General features: G+C 42.6%; 1 protein-coding gene across 3 annotated transcripts in view; it reads right to left on the bottom strand.

The window, feature by feature from the left end:
• C2CD3 (C2 domain containing 3 centriole elongation regulator) overlaps positions 1 to 12456 on the bottom strand; it is a 39785-nt gene that overhangs the window by 16497 nt on the left and 10832 nt on the right. For all 3 annotated transcript variants that reach the window (XM_082304820.1, XM_082304821.1, XM_082304822.1), the window contains 10 exons: positions 11978 to 12096; positions 10864 to 10986; positions 8903 to 9370; positions 7891 to 8042; positions 6450 to 6693; positions 5687 to 5870; positions 4694 to 4874; positions 2866 to 3038; positions 1806 to 1926; positions 324 to 592 (listed from right to left, as the gene is read on the bottom strand). In XM_082304820.1, coding sequence (XP_082160946.1) covers positions 324 to 592; positions 1806 to 1926; positions 2866 to 3038; positions 4694 to 4874; positions 5687 to 5870; positions 6450 to 6693; positions 7891 to 8042; positions 8903 to 9370; positions 10864 to 10986; positions 11978 to 12096 — 2034 coding nt within the window. The remainder of the gene's footprint in view (positions 1 to 323; positions 593 to 1805; positions 1927 to 2865; positions 3039 to 4693; positions 4875 to 5686; positions 5871 to 6449; positions 6694 to 7890; positions 8043 to 8902; positions 9371 to 10863; positions 10987 to 11977; positions 12097 to 12456) is intronic.

The raw sequence follows: 12456 nt of genomic DNA, 5'->3' as shown, positions 1-12456 counted from the left end.
ATCATTTCTCTGAATTACCTCCTTCGTGAAGTGGAGGCAATAAGGCACGCGCATACAAAGGCAGGGTGCTCCAAGAGACAAGCACTATTACTGTTAATTGCATTAGCTTTTCATTTAAAAGGTGATCTTGATCACCTGGAGTCCTAGAAACCTTCTCTCTTTGCACAAGGGAAAGGCTCCCAAAGCCTTCTCTGAAGAGAAGAATTTAGGTAATTACATCTATTAGCAACTGCACAGAAGAGTCTCTTTTTTAAATTAAAAATTAAGGGGACTGGATCATTCTGCAACAGCATTCAGTCATTGTAATCACTTGTCCTCCTTACCTGACTTGGTGCTCTGATGGTAGATGGAGAAGACGATATTGGCAGACTGCAAGAGCTCCCCCAGACACGAGGCTTCTCCACTACTTTTCTGAATGACGAGGTTACAAGGAAACTCTACGCGGTGCTCGAACTCTGGGCAGAAAGTACGAGCCACAGCTCGCGTGGTGCGTCTCTCTGCCTCAGGTAGGAAGGAGAGGTGCACAGAGACGTAAGCATTAACTCCCACACCTGCATAGTACTGGACTGAAGGGTTCTTCTGTGCCACAGCTCTTCATTTAGTACATAAAAAGGAAAGAAGAAAGAGAATGAATATAATGTACAAGGGATCTAGGAACCAACACAATTAAAGCAAAGGTTTCAAGTCTTCATGGTGAAAAGATTGGATAAAACAGTGAATGCTGTCAAAACAGATGTAGGTTCTGGCTGCGTATTATTTTTCACCTTATTTTCTTCCTCTGAACAGACCAGGAACAGATACGAAATGGTGAGAGTAACTATCACAAGGTCCACCACTGGCGGCTGTGCTCTTATCATTGTCAGGATCTGACAATGTGGCTGAGAAAGTACTCAGCACCTTTAAAAATATCTTCTACTGTAGAAAAAGCTGCAGGGTAACTTCCCAGAGAACCTGCTCCAGAAGGAAGCAAAAGGCTAAGCCAAATTATTTTTACAGACTAGTACTGATGAGCAAAAGGAGGTGGAATTAGCAGATTAATTATTTACAAGTAAAACAGACCCAGGTATTACTCCAGTCATACACCTGAAGGATGAGGAGCCTGAGGTCATTCCACTTTCTTAACTTCTCCAAGCACTGCAGGGTAGTGACCCTCATCCTCGTTCAGTCTACTTGGATTACGACGGATCAGGAGCTCAGCAACACTGAGAAAGGGCCAGCGAGCCCCGCTCTAGAATGACAGGAGCCATCCTTCTCTTACCGAATTGACTCCCTCTCTTCTAGCCCTTTCTTTCTTAATTCTTGAAAATCGCATATTGGAACTAAGTTAAGGTGATACCGTGCACTTAGAGCAGCAGCCTTCTGGTGAAATGGAACATGTTTCATTTCCTAGTTTGTTTACTGATGTTTCCACAGTGAAATTCAAGAAAACCAATCTCGGCTAGCTTTTAAATAGCATCAGTAGCACCCAGATCCAATGCCCAAATAGGCACCAGTTTATATCCGCCAATTTTTATATCAGCCTTTGGTGTAGAAAAATGTGGAAATGTAGCAAAATGTGCCCTTACGGTCTCAAGCCTTCTGCAGAACGAATGCTGCCACACTGTACTGCAGTTTAAAGGGCAAAAATAACCACTGATGTTCTTTATAAAGTTATTTTCACTTCTGATCACAACCCAGTTTGAATCTCGGTCTCTGCACGTGGAAAGTTGGCCAGTTGCAACTTGTTCTAATCTCACGCCTCAGCCTGCTGCCTCCAGATAAAGCTATTTTAAGAGAAAAATCTTCCTTTTTGAATTAGGCTTTACCTAGCTGCTGCTTGCAAACCAGCTGCTCTGTGTATTTGTACAGAAAGAGAAACAGCTTGAGCAGCTATTCCTGCTGCTGTTTTCACGGATTGTTGGTATCTCACACTCACATCAAGCAAGCCTGGATTAAAGGAAAGAAAGAAAGGAAAGAAACGGTCAGCTTTTTATACAGTTACATCCAATATAATCAATATTTAGTTATACCTCTTAATAAGAAACTTACTCTACTGATGCAAAAAAATAATTCCCTATGAAATCCCTTGGGATTGACTGTGCAAGATGCCGTACTTCAGCCAGAAGTTACGGCCCGATACAGGAGGCACAGAAGGAAATTTTAAGGACTGCATCCTGCAGCCTGCCCTACTGGCAGTCAGATCAGATGGTCGTAATGGCTCCTTCTCTTTGGCAAATTCATGGCCTAGTAAAGCTAGGAGAGGCTGTTTAACCCAGCCGCGCCCTCATGTGTGCATTCATTGTAATACTTTTTAAATATCCCACTGCAGTATTTCAACACATCTTTTTTATAGCACTGCAGTGACAAAATCCTCAGAGAGACAGATTTTCTGCTGCTGCACGTGGCTAACCTATTACAAAATAATTGAAGCATACTGGACTCCCTCTCCAGCCCCAGCTTTTTTAATGGCCATTTTTTCCAAGAAGCTGCCTCGGATTTCCTCAGTGGCCTCCCAGAGCTGATGTCTGTATCATTTGAAAGAACCACAGCAGAACAAAGATGTCTCTGCCCACACCACATACCGTGAACAGCCCTTCTTCAGATCTCCCATTCCCTACCTCACATAGGAAGCTTAACTACAGACTGCGGCTTATTTGGCAACTAAGCAGTTCAATACGCAGGGAGGGCTTTTTAAAACTTATTAGGAGTTTGAGGTCGCTTGTGTTTAATCACTGATTCTTCACTAGTGATAGTGAAGGCTGGGAGGAAAAACACTCATGGCTGGTATCAGTTTCCAACACAAATACGTATTTTTATTTCTCTTGGCAGCAAAGACACAGACTTTGCCTTTTAAATACGAAGTGAAAACCCACAAGCCTTCCTTACCTGAGGACCGCAGATGAAATTCCGCTGAGGAATCAGTCCTGGGGACCAATGGGAGATTAAAAGTCTGTATCCCTATTTCTTCGCGATGCTGCATAGTCACCATGGCACACAGCCGGGACAAAGGCAAGGTCCCTTTGGCAACCATCTGGTCTCTGACATTTGGGTAATAATACCTGGTAAGACACAAAGCAGCAGCATCAATCGTGCTGTTTTGGTGATGACAAAATGATCATCATTTCTCTCACGACTGCACATAAGTCAACTTTAATCTGTGTGCCTTCAAACACTAGTTAGTCTCCTGACAGCTAAGGGATGAGCTCAAGTAAATGAATTTCCACAGGAAAAAAACCAAACAAACAAACAGTAAGTGGTCAAGTAGATAATGCTACAAATATACTTCTGCACTAGTCCTAGCAAGTCAACTAGCAGAAACTCTACTAAAAATTGGCATCCCAAAGAAAAACAAGACAAGGATCTGGCACGAAATATTGTCCGCTCTCAATTTCCATTAATAAATAAAAATGCTACTTGCAGAACAGATTTGTGGTACCAGTTTGTGAGTATAAAAAATGCCTCTAGACTGCTTCTTACTGTGCCACTTGGCTTCAGACTCATCCTAAAATGAGTTTGGGCACTGTATCTAACGAACAACAGGTAGATCAGGAGAAAGGCATCCACTGGGTTTTCAGCAGCAGTGACTGCGTAACATGGTAGTGCTACAGCCTTGTGTTTCTCTTTCCGTTTTGGGACAAATCCTGAACATTAATCGACTGTTTGATTCTTGGGCAGAGCACTGCCTGAATAGTACTCCCAGCATCTTGGAGTACTACACCTGTTGGGTTCTACTTCTTCCCCCATACACTTCTAGGAGTAATTCAAGATGCTGACAGCATCATAGCAAGAACTCTCTTGATTTGGAATCTGGCAGTCAGTATCTAATCTCCTTCCTAATTACAAGGTTCTGTTGGTAAGCTTTTTCCATTTCGAAGATTGCAAACTGGCAAGAGGATGTTTACAGAATTCTTAAAGGGCTTCGGGCTCAGTAATTTGCTCCTTTCACCCAAAACAGCCTGAATTTACCAGTCACTATCAGTGAGTGGTCAGGGCAAGATCGAACTGAAGTCCAAACGTCCTCAGGAAACTGAGCTAAAGCACATTTTTGAAAGGCCAGGTACCAACAATTGGTCACTTCAACTGCGCTGGTCATTACCAGCACTAATGTAAACACATCCAGCATGTAATAATTCTCATGCGAACTTGCAAACTTTAAATAACTTGGTTTGTTTACTACAGAATGAATGCATTGTTGTTATCATAATTATGCTTTTCTAAAGCTACCTGTCTTCATGGTCTCTGCTTTCCATTACTAGTAATTAATTCAGTTGCCAAAGAAACTACAATTTGAACTTACGAGCATTTTATAGTATATTCTTTTGTACTTGGTGACTTGTATTAGAAAAACAAAACAAAACAAAACAATGAAATCATACTGCCAGGGTGCTACTAAGTAAAATTTAGATGTGTCAAGTGGTTAAACACTACTTTTAGATCACTATGCTGATAACAAAGTGGAAGAAAGCAAACTAAGAGCACACACTTTCTAATGAAGTTGTAAGAAGAAAAGAGTAATCTACGCTCTTGGGAGAAAAAAAGGCTCACGTCTTAAACACAACCTTAAATGCAGATATTCATCACCAAATGTTGATGAGCTCACCATTTTTTCACTTATTATTAAATATCCATCCCACAGCTAGAGATTTTTCAATGGCAGATATGTCTCTCTCTGTATTGCTGTGACTTCGACAAAGAATAGGATGTTATTCTGTACCTGCACCAGACTTCAAACTGGATTCCTCCTCCAGCCACTCCAGGTGCCATAAATGCACTGACCAGGAGCCTCTGGACTGGGACATCAGCGGGAACCAACAAAGAATGATGATGCTCATCGTTAAAGACGGGATCAGGGACACACAAAGTGGTTGCTGTGCGAAACGGCTTTAGTTTGATGCCTACAAGTCAAGCAGATTTGGTTAAAAACGGTTGCATTTGGGGGTTTCAACCTTTTTCTATTTGCAGTCCTTCAGCAGGCGGGACCCGTGGACAAGAAGTTAAACCCTCCCGCCAGACGACTTGCTCTTCTGAGCTTCACTTCACAAATCTTTGACGAGCAATTCATGCAGTCCCATGAACCTGTGCGCCACAGGCTGAAAACGACTGTTAAATGTGGCTGGAAGCTGACACAGCCCACAGGAGTTGCTATGGAACAATGTTACCGACTGCCATTTTTCAGAGGAAATAGATGTTAGTGATTCAAAGCACTCAAGATCAACACTAAGTCCTTTTCTACCACTGTAAATATTTAAATACTCCTTTATAATTCTAATGATCTAAAACAGGCAAGTCTTCTCTTGGCAGATCCATGAAAACGAGCATCTTGAAAGGCTTGTGTATGTAAAGCCTTCGTTGAATTTAACCGCATGCAATCTTCGTATTCCCTGCGAATCTGTTCTTGCATCTTTGCAGGATCGGTTGGCGAAGCCCTCTAGGATCTTTAACAAAAAGGTACCACGTGAAGAGATTCAGAACTAACTATCTTTTTTGGCTGGGAACTTCGCCACCTGCCTCAGTCAAAGCAGGCTTTTAATTTACTGATGCAGCCCAAGCACAGTTGTACGCAGATCTTCTGAGGAAAGCAAGCATTGGCTGCATTACGGAAGCTCAGAGAAATACTAACCCTCTTACTTAAGCAGAGAGGACGTTACTAAACAATATTTAACTAAAGCAATGCTCTAAATAAGGACGGATTATAAAAGAAACTTACCACCCTCGTGCAATTCGGCTCCTTGCAGCGCACCACAACCCGCCTCCTGCACCGGGAAATAGTACTGTACGTAGCAGTCGGCCTCTCCCCAGACGGTGGACTGCAAGGGAGCGAGTCCTTTCACACCCTCCACGTGGATCTCAAACACATGCTCCATCAGGTCTTCCCCTTCTTGGTCTAACTCCTAATAAAACAAAGGAAATCCACACAGCAAGGACGACTTTAGGAAACAGCATACAAGAGGACTGGGAGCATAAGATTGTAAGAAGCCTGCGCCGCGGGGCTCAGAACCACTATCTGCTCTTTTCTCCCTAAAGCTCACAGAAAGCTTGAAAGCAAACTTTTTTTTTGGAAAAATTGAAATGCAACTTTTTTCCTGCAAAAGCAAAAAACCACAGCACATAAAAAGCATGAAAGTTCATACATATCCAACTCAAAGATAGTGGCAGAACCTGTATGGTACAGAATAAGGCTGTGAGAGTTGAGATTTTCTAGCATTTTTGGTTTTTTACTGCGCTTGTCATGTAGATTGAAACAGTGGGTACGCAGGGCAGTAAAAAGGGCAATAACGTCAGGACTGGTGAGGGAAAGTGGGTAAGAAAAGAGTACAAACAATATAATTCTGCAAAGAACGTGATCATTTATAACAAAATCGGCTACGGCATCAAAAAAGATTGGGGATCACTGGTCTGTTAGCGAACCCCCTGGTAAAATCCTTTTCACGTGTCCCTAATGACAAGAACGGGAATTTGTTGAACGATACCGTTGTGGGCTTTGCAGGAGGAGGGTCCAGAGAGTGGGAAGGGCGCTGTGGGACGGGAGGTACCATGCCTTCCTCATTTTTTAGCCTTTGCAGTGCCACTATTTGATCAGCTGACCCCATCGCCAGGATGACCCTCAGGCTTCCACTTCTCCTGCCAGTAAAAACATCTACCACAGGCATATAGCTGTCCACAGCAACCACGGGGTACTGAGCTTGAAGAAGCAGGTGGGAAATCTTTGGATCTCTAGAACAGAATAAAACAAAAAAGCAAGAGCACCCCAGCATGAGAACGAGCCAGCTGGATATGAACGCCATCGCACAAAGCTCATTTTAGACGGGACTTTCAATGCAGTTAGAAACCAATCTATCTCCATTCCTCCAAAATCCATCTCAGTTACATTAGTCTTCACAAAGCAGAGATCCGTGAGCTATTTTCAGCAATGAGAAAGCACAGCTCTCCAAAAACTACCAGGGCCTTAGCTGTAAGCCAGCCTAGAAATCTGTGAGCGAGGTGATGAACTGGAACAAGACTCCTATTAATATTCTGTAGCCACATTATAGTTTTATGAGGCAGTTACGTGCCTTTGGGGATGGACTTGGGCAGGAGGAAAAGAAGGAACGGGGACAGTCTCCCAGAGAAATGTAAAAACCCCTAATAATAGACGGAAGATATACACAAGTAAACTACGTCGGATTACTGAAAAAATTATACAACTGACACACTAATAATTAACAAAGTAGTGGCCAGTCAGTTCCAGCACCATCTGATTTTCACCTATGGCTAGGCTGACCAAAATAAAAGGAATTAATCCTCTGCATTAGAAAGAATCGCTTCTGTCCACTATTTCCATTAATTTAAATTCCTTTAAGCAGGTATGTTACTTGACTGAACAAGAAGCCAAAACACTGAACCAAAAAGAACAAAGAGCTCTGGAGAGACCTGTTGGATAAGATGACAATTGAAACATGAAGCAGAGACCTTTTTGATACCGCAGCATTATCCTGTGCTGTGCAAACTGACAGCATCCCTAGCGATGGGAGCTACACAGAGCATAATCAGGAACAAAATCAATCAGTCATAACCTTGGAAAATCACCAACGGAAAGCCACGCTTACTTTTCCTGTGCAGTCACTTCGATCTCTTCTAGTTTTACTCTTCCACAGGACCACAAGTTAACCTGGCTCCAAACCTAACGCAGCACAGTGTCTTTATTTCTCACAGCCTACTCGTATTTCTGTACGAGGACAGTGTAACTTACCCCTATGTTGCTCAGTGTAGGAAAAGTGCCAGAGGAAGCTTGGCACGACAAAAATGCCTTTTGTTATAAAGTATAATTAAGAACCCTCCCACACAAACCCCAGACACCATCCTTCCCTTCTTTCTCTGAGCATCAGTTCGGATATATCCCGACCCAATAAAATATGGAACAAAGAGGTTTACTTGAATGAGATGTAAAACTGATGCAGAGGAAGTTTCACCAGTCCTAGCAGTCTGTCACAGCCAGGGCTTCCCATCTTGTTCCACGCTTCAATAACCATGACGTTGTTCTTCAGCCGCTCCAAGTGTTTGGAAGTCAATGAAAAAGGCATCACCTGAAAGAGTTTAATGCAGAATTAGGACACAGAATACACTGGAAGCTATTTGCTAGGTACAGAGCATTCTGGTAACACAACATTATTCCAGTCTACAGAACTGTGCTCTTTAGAAATGGAAATTAAAAATTAAACGCATACTTGCCTAACAAGTTTCAGAAAACTGGTAGGTTTGGAAAAGAGCGAGCCAGGAAAATAAATGCAATTTAGATAAATTATAACGTAAGATCATATGCTATCTTAAAAAACATTGCTTTTATCTTTAAACGCCTGTTTACTAACCAACAGATAGATAATTTCAGACAACTGTTTCAGATGTCTTTTGCTATGTTTTTACATTTCACTCTCACAAGTCACTAGGCACTGTTAGAAGTAAAATGAATGACATTTGCAAAGAAAAATGTCCATAAAAAAATTACAAACTCATACCATTATTAAATGCCTGAAGTTCTGCTGTTTGCCAGGGGAAGGCTCTGGCCCGTACTAGGACAGTAACCCCCACTTCTGTGCTGATATATCCATTGAGAAGACAAAAAACACCGAGCGATGGAACAAACCAAAAAATTCTACGTCTACATATCAGGATGACGACAACTTTTTTTTTTTAAGTTTTAACCTAAACTTTTTTGACTATTGTCCTTTTGTACTTCAAAAGTCTCGTTTATTATTTGGATGATTCAAGGAACTGCATTTCAAACTGTGCAATGCAGCCAAAACAATACTGAAAATATTTTTAATATACCGGACAGAGCCAAGCAGAGAAGTTCCTACGCATGTAAAAGCTACTTATCTTTGAAATACGTTTGTCAGTGGGGAATAGCACACTTCAATCAGTGTTAAGCGGAAGACTTGTGACTTGCCTGAGAAAAATTAAAGGCAGGTTGTGTTGTGCCCCATACGACAGCAGATCTCGTGGCCTCCTCCGTGCTGAGCAGCTTGCAGTTTAAATACACATTACAAGAACTGTGGAGCCCGTAGTCTTCAGCAACAAAATCCTTCCCATCAGGCACCATCAACAGCACGTGCAGTAATAACCCAGCCTCTTCAGATGCAGTGATTTGTGCCATCAGATCACGAGCTACAGAGGTTGGTACAGCCCGCGGTGGCTGCGCGAGGTTTACGCTGGCCGCTCCCGTCTTCTGCGAGTCCTCGTGGCTGTGAAGTTTCAAGCAGCGAGGGCTTTCTGCATTTACCCTCTTCCCGTCGGGCTCCTGGGATTCCAGCCGCGGACTCCTGACAGCATGAGCCGGGACTCGCTGCGCAGCCGTAGCTGACCTGGCGGCGGTGCGAGTGAAGTCTTTGTTGTCGGCTGCGAGCTCTAAGGATACCTGCGTTGTGCGAGGCAAGGCGGGCTGATCAGAAGACGTGCCCCGTACAAAGACAAGAGACTGCAACGTAAACTCAGGAAAACGTTCAAGAACCGTGCTAGATCATCACCCAGAAGGCTTACCTTTAGACACATGCTGGTTACAAGCTACAACTGTCAATGCAAAATAAACTACCTGCGGTTTTATCAAATAAAGCAGTAACTGAAGTATAAAAACATACAATTTCATCTGAATAAAGGAAAAAAGTAAAACCAATCACAACACTGGCTGAAAAAGGAACACCTACATAGCCAAGGTGAAGAGTACTGTGGCAAAGTATCACTACTGTTATTTGCTCCACAGCACTTGCTGCTGGAGAAAAATGATTAAAAAGAAGTATTTCTCTCTAAATGCTTTATTTCACTGCTTTTTCACTTTTACACTCTGTGCTGATTTTAGCTGTCCCTAACCCCTCTCCCTTCTGTGGGCTCCTTCTTCTTCTCTCCAATGGTCTACATATTCCACTGCATTTGTCTTCTTTTTTTCTGAGGATGGGGTTTTTGGCTTTTCTTTGTTTTTTAACACTCTGTCCTATGTTTGAATTGCCTCTTCATGTTGTCAAGAGTTGCAAGAGAAACAGTTGGATTGGTATGAACGAAAAAGTGTGTGTGAAAGCAATGAAAGAAACACCAGAACAAGGGTTAAAGGAATTGCAAGTGTTAACTGTTACAGAGCATCATAGATCTGCTGGATTCATTCACATGACAAGACAGCAAGAAGAGGAGGAACAAACTGAAGCCCAGAAGATAAGGTAACAGGATAAAGAAAAGGACTGGAGCCATAAAATGCCCAAATAAGGAAAACAAAATAATCAGACTCAAGAATTTTGCCTGTGACTTAGGAGACATGAGACAAGATATTGCGGCAAAAGATCCCAAACGGTATCTACTCCTAAAGGGTATGCAGAACGCGTCCAAATATGAGGAGTTCGAGGCCATCTGTCAGAAAGAACCCAAGAAATGTGAAGTGGTTTCAACAGCCGATATCCCTTATCCTCCATGCCCCCCACACGCATTGCGGATAGGCAGGTATGACACTGAGCAAGTGAAACCTAAGAGACAGGGCGACCAAAATCAATTTTCTTTAAATATTAGCTTCCCCTTCTATAAGGCCTTGCACTGAACTTCGGTTGCCACCCAAAATCTGCCTGTAGAGTGGTTTCTGTATCCAAGCCCTAGCTTATTGACCCTCCTTTTACCCTGCAGCCACAGAAACTTCACACAGCAGCATCCTTAGACTTGGAGGAGGTTCAAAATATTTCTCCAAAACCCTAAGGAAAAAAGAGGTTTGTGTTATCTTGTATTGGTCTTACAAACCTTAATCTCCAAGACCTGGTAAATTAAAACAAGAAGTGAAAAGGAGGAGGAGGAAAAATTTAAAAAAAGAGAGAATATCCAGCCGAAATTGGTAACAACAGGTCATGTAGATCAAACTTGATATGGTAAAACACATACCTTCAGTGGTCCGACTTGTGTCTGACCTCCCTCTTTTTCCACAGGTATTTCACAGCTGACGGTGAGCAACTCAGACTGAATAACCTTGCGTAAGTGGAGCGCTGCTGAGCCGACGGCCACCGGCTGCGGGCAGAAAAAGAATCCATTATGCAAGATTTCTGTCAGGTTTAAAGAACTAAGGGCATATTGTGAAATGAAAGCCTTCTGGGAAGCCGTGGGCAGCCACTCACCCTCCCCACTCCTACACCACTAGTTTTACCAATGGGGATTTGCAGGAGAGTTTCCCTTAGTTCCCATTTCAAGGATCACGCAGTCAAGAATAAGGAAAATTCTCCCAGTGCCTACAGCAAACATTTCCAGGTTAATGCAAAAATGAACATCCCAAATCCTAGTAACTGTGCAAAATGTCCATACTTAAAGATGCCATTTATTCACCCGTTAAAAGAAAAGCTCCTATGAGAACAGACGGGCAGATGTCCTTGGTGTTGATTAAAACAAAACATAAGCTGAGTGAACACCTCTCACTGACTTCATCACGTGCAGATGATTATGCAAATATCTGTAGCCAAATGAAAGACAGTTTTTTTCCCCTCCAAATGCACAAGTTACACCACTTTCTCACACCTCATATTATTCCCCTTACCCTAGGCAGAGTAATGATATCAACTGCATCCACATTAACTCATGCTACATTGCTAAACGAGCGGCGTTCTCACTGAAGACTAATGCTTGTAATCGATCCAATATGCTTAAACAGCAAGAGATCGGTGTTAAAGATGAGGCAAGGACAATTTTTTTTGCCTGTCAGTCTCGAACTCAGAAAATCATTTAGTTGGGTGACAAGATTGAACAACAATTAGTTCAACTTATAGTATCTGCACATAATGTCATCTCCCTTCGTAATATCTGGCAATAGTCGATTAAGTGGCTCAAGTCAAGCCGCGTTATTTTGTCTGGTTTGCCTCTGACGGCTGAGACGGCAGCAATTGCAACGAAGCATTGCAGAAGACTTAGAAAAGCAATTGCTGTCTGTGTGAGTATTTGGAGGAAATAGGAATGCAAAGAATCTCTTTGCTTTTCAATACACAACGTATAAACAGCTTTTAATAAGTACCTTTTTCTGTGTGCTTTTTCTCATGTAGATTTTAAAAGCAAGGTCAGAGCTCCACCAGTGCTCTATCATCGTTCCACCAAAACGGACAGGGAACACAAACCGCTGCTGAAATTTCACCACTGCAAGGAAGACAGAGAGTTGTGAGCTCTTGGCTGGCTTCAGAGCTAACCTGTCTTTTGAGCTTGATCAGGAACAGGGGAATCTTCAGCCTCTGCAGGGAATGTGCAGGGTGAGTGGAGACACATGAAGTTCAGAGGCAGGAGGGGAAAGTGATGGCACTTCGAAAAGGACGGACAGACACACAGAGAGCATTTGCACATCTGCCAGAATCAGAGATCAAGCCAGGCTGGGAGCTGAAGGGGGAAGCGCTGTCGCTGGAACCCTCAACAAGAATCCTTTAGGTTTCAACCTATTAAATTATGTTACAACTCTGCAGGTAATTTACTTCTTTTTGTTGTTGTTGCTCACAGGAGCAACAA

Source organism: Platalea leucorodia (assembly GCF_965183815.1).
Source record: "Platalea leucorodia genome assembly, chromosome: 2".
In the NCBI taxonomy this organism is placed as follows: domain Eukaryota; kingdom Metazoa; phylum Chordata; class Aves; order Pelecaniformes; family Threskiornithidae; genus Platalea; species Platalea leucorodia.
Note: the sequence above shows the minus strand (reverse complement) of the source record. Positions and strands in the feature narration are given on the sequence as shown.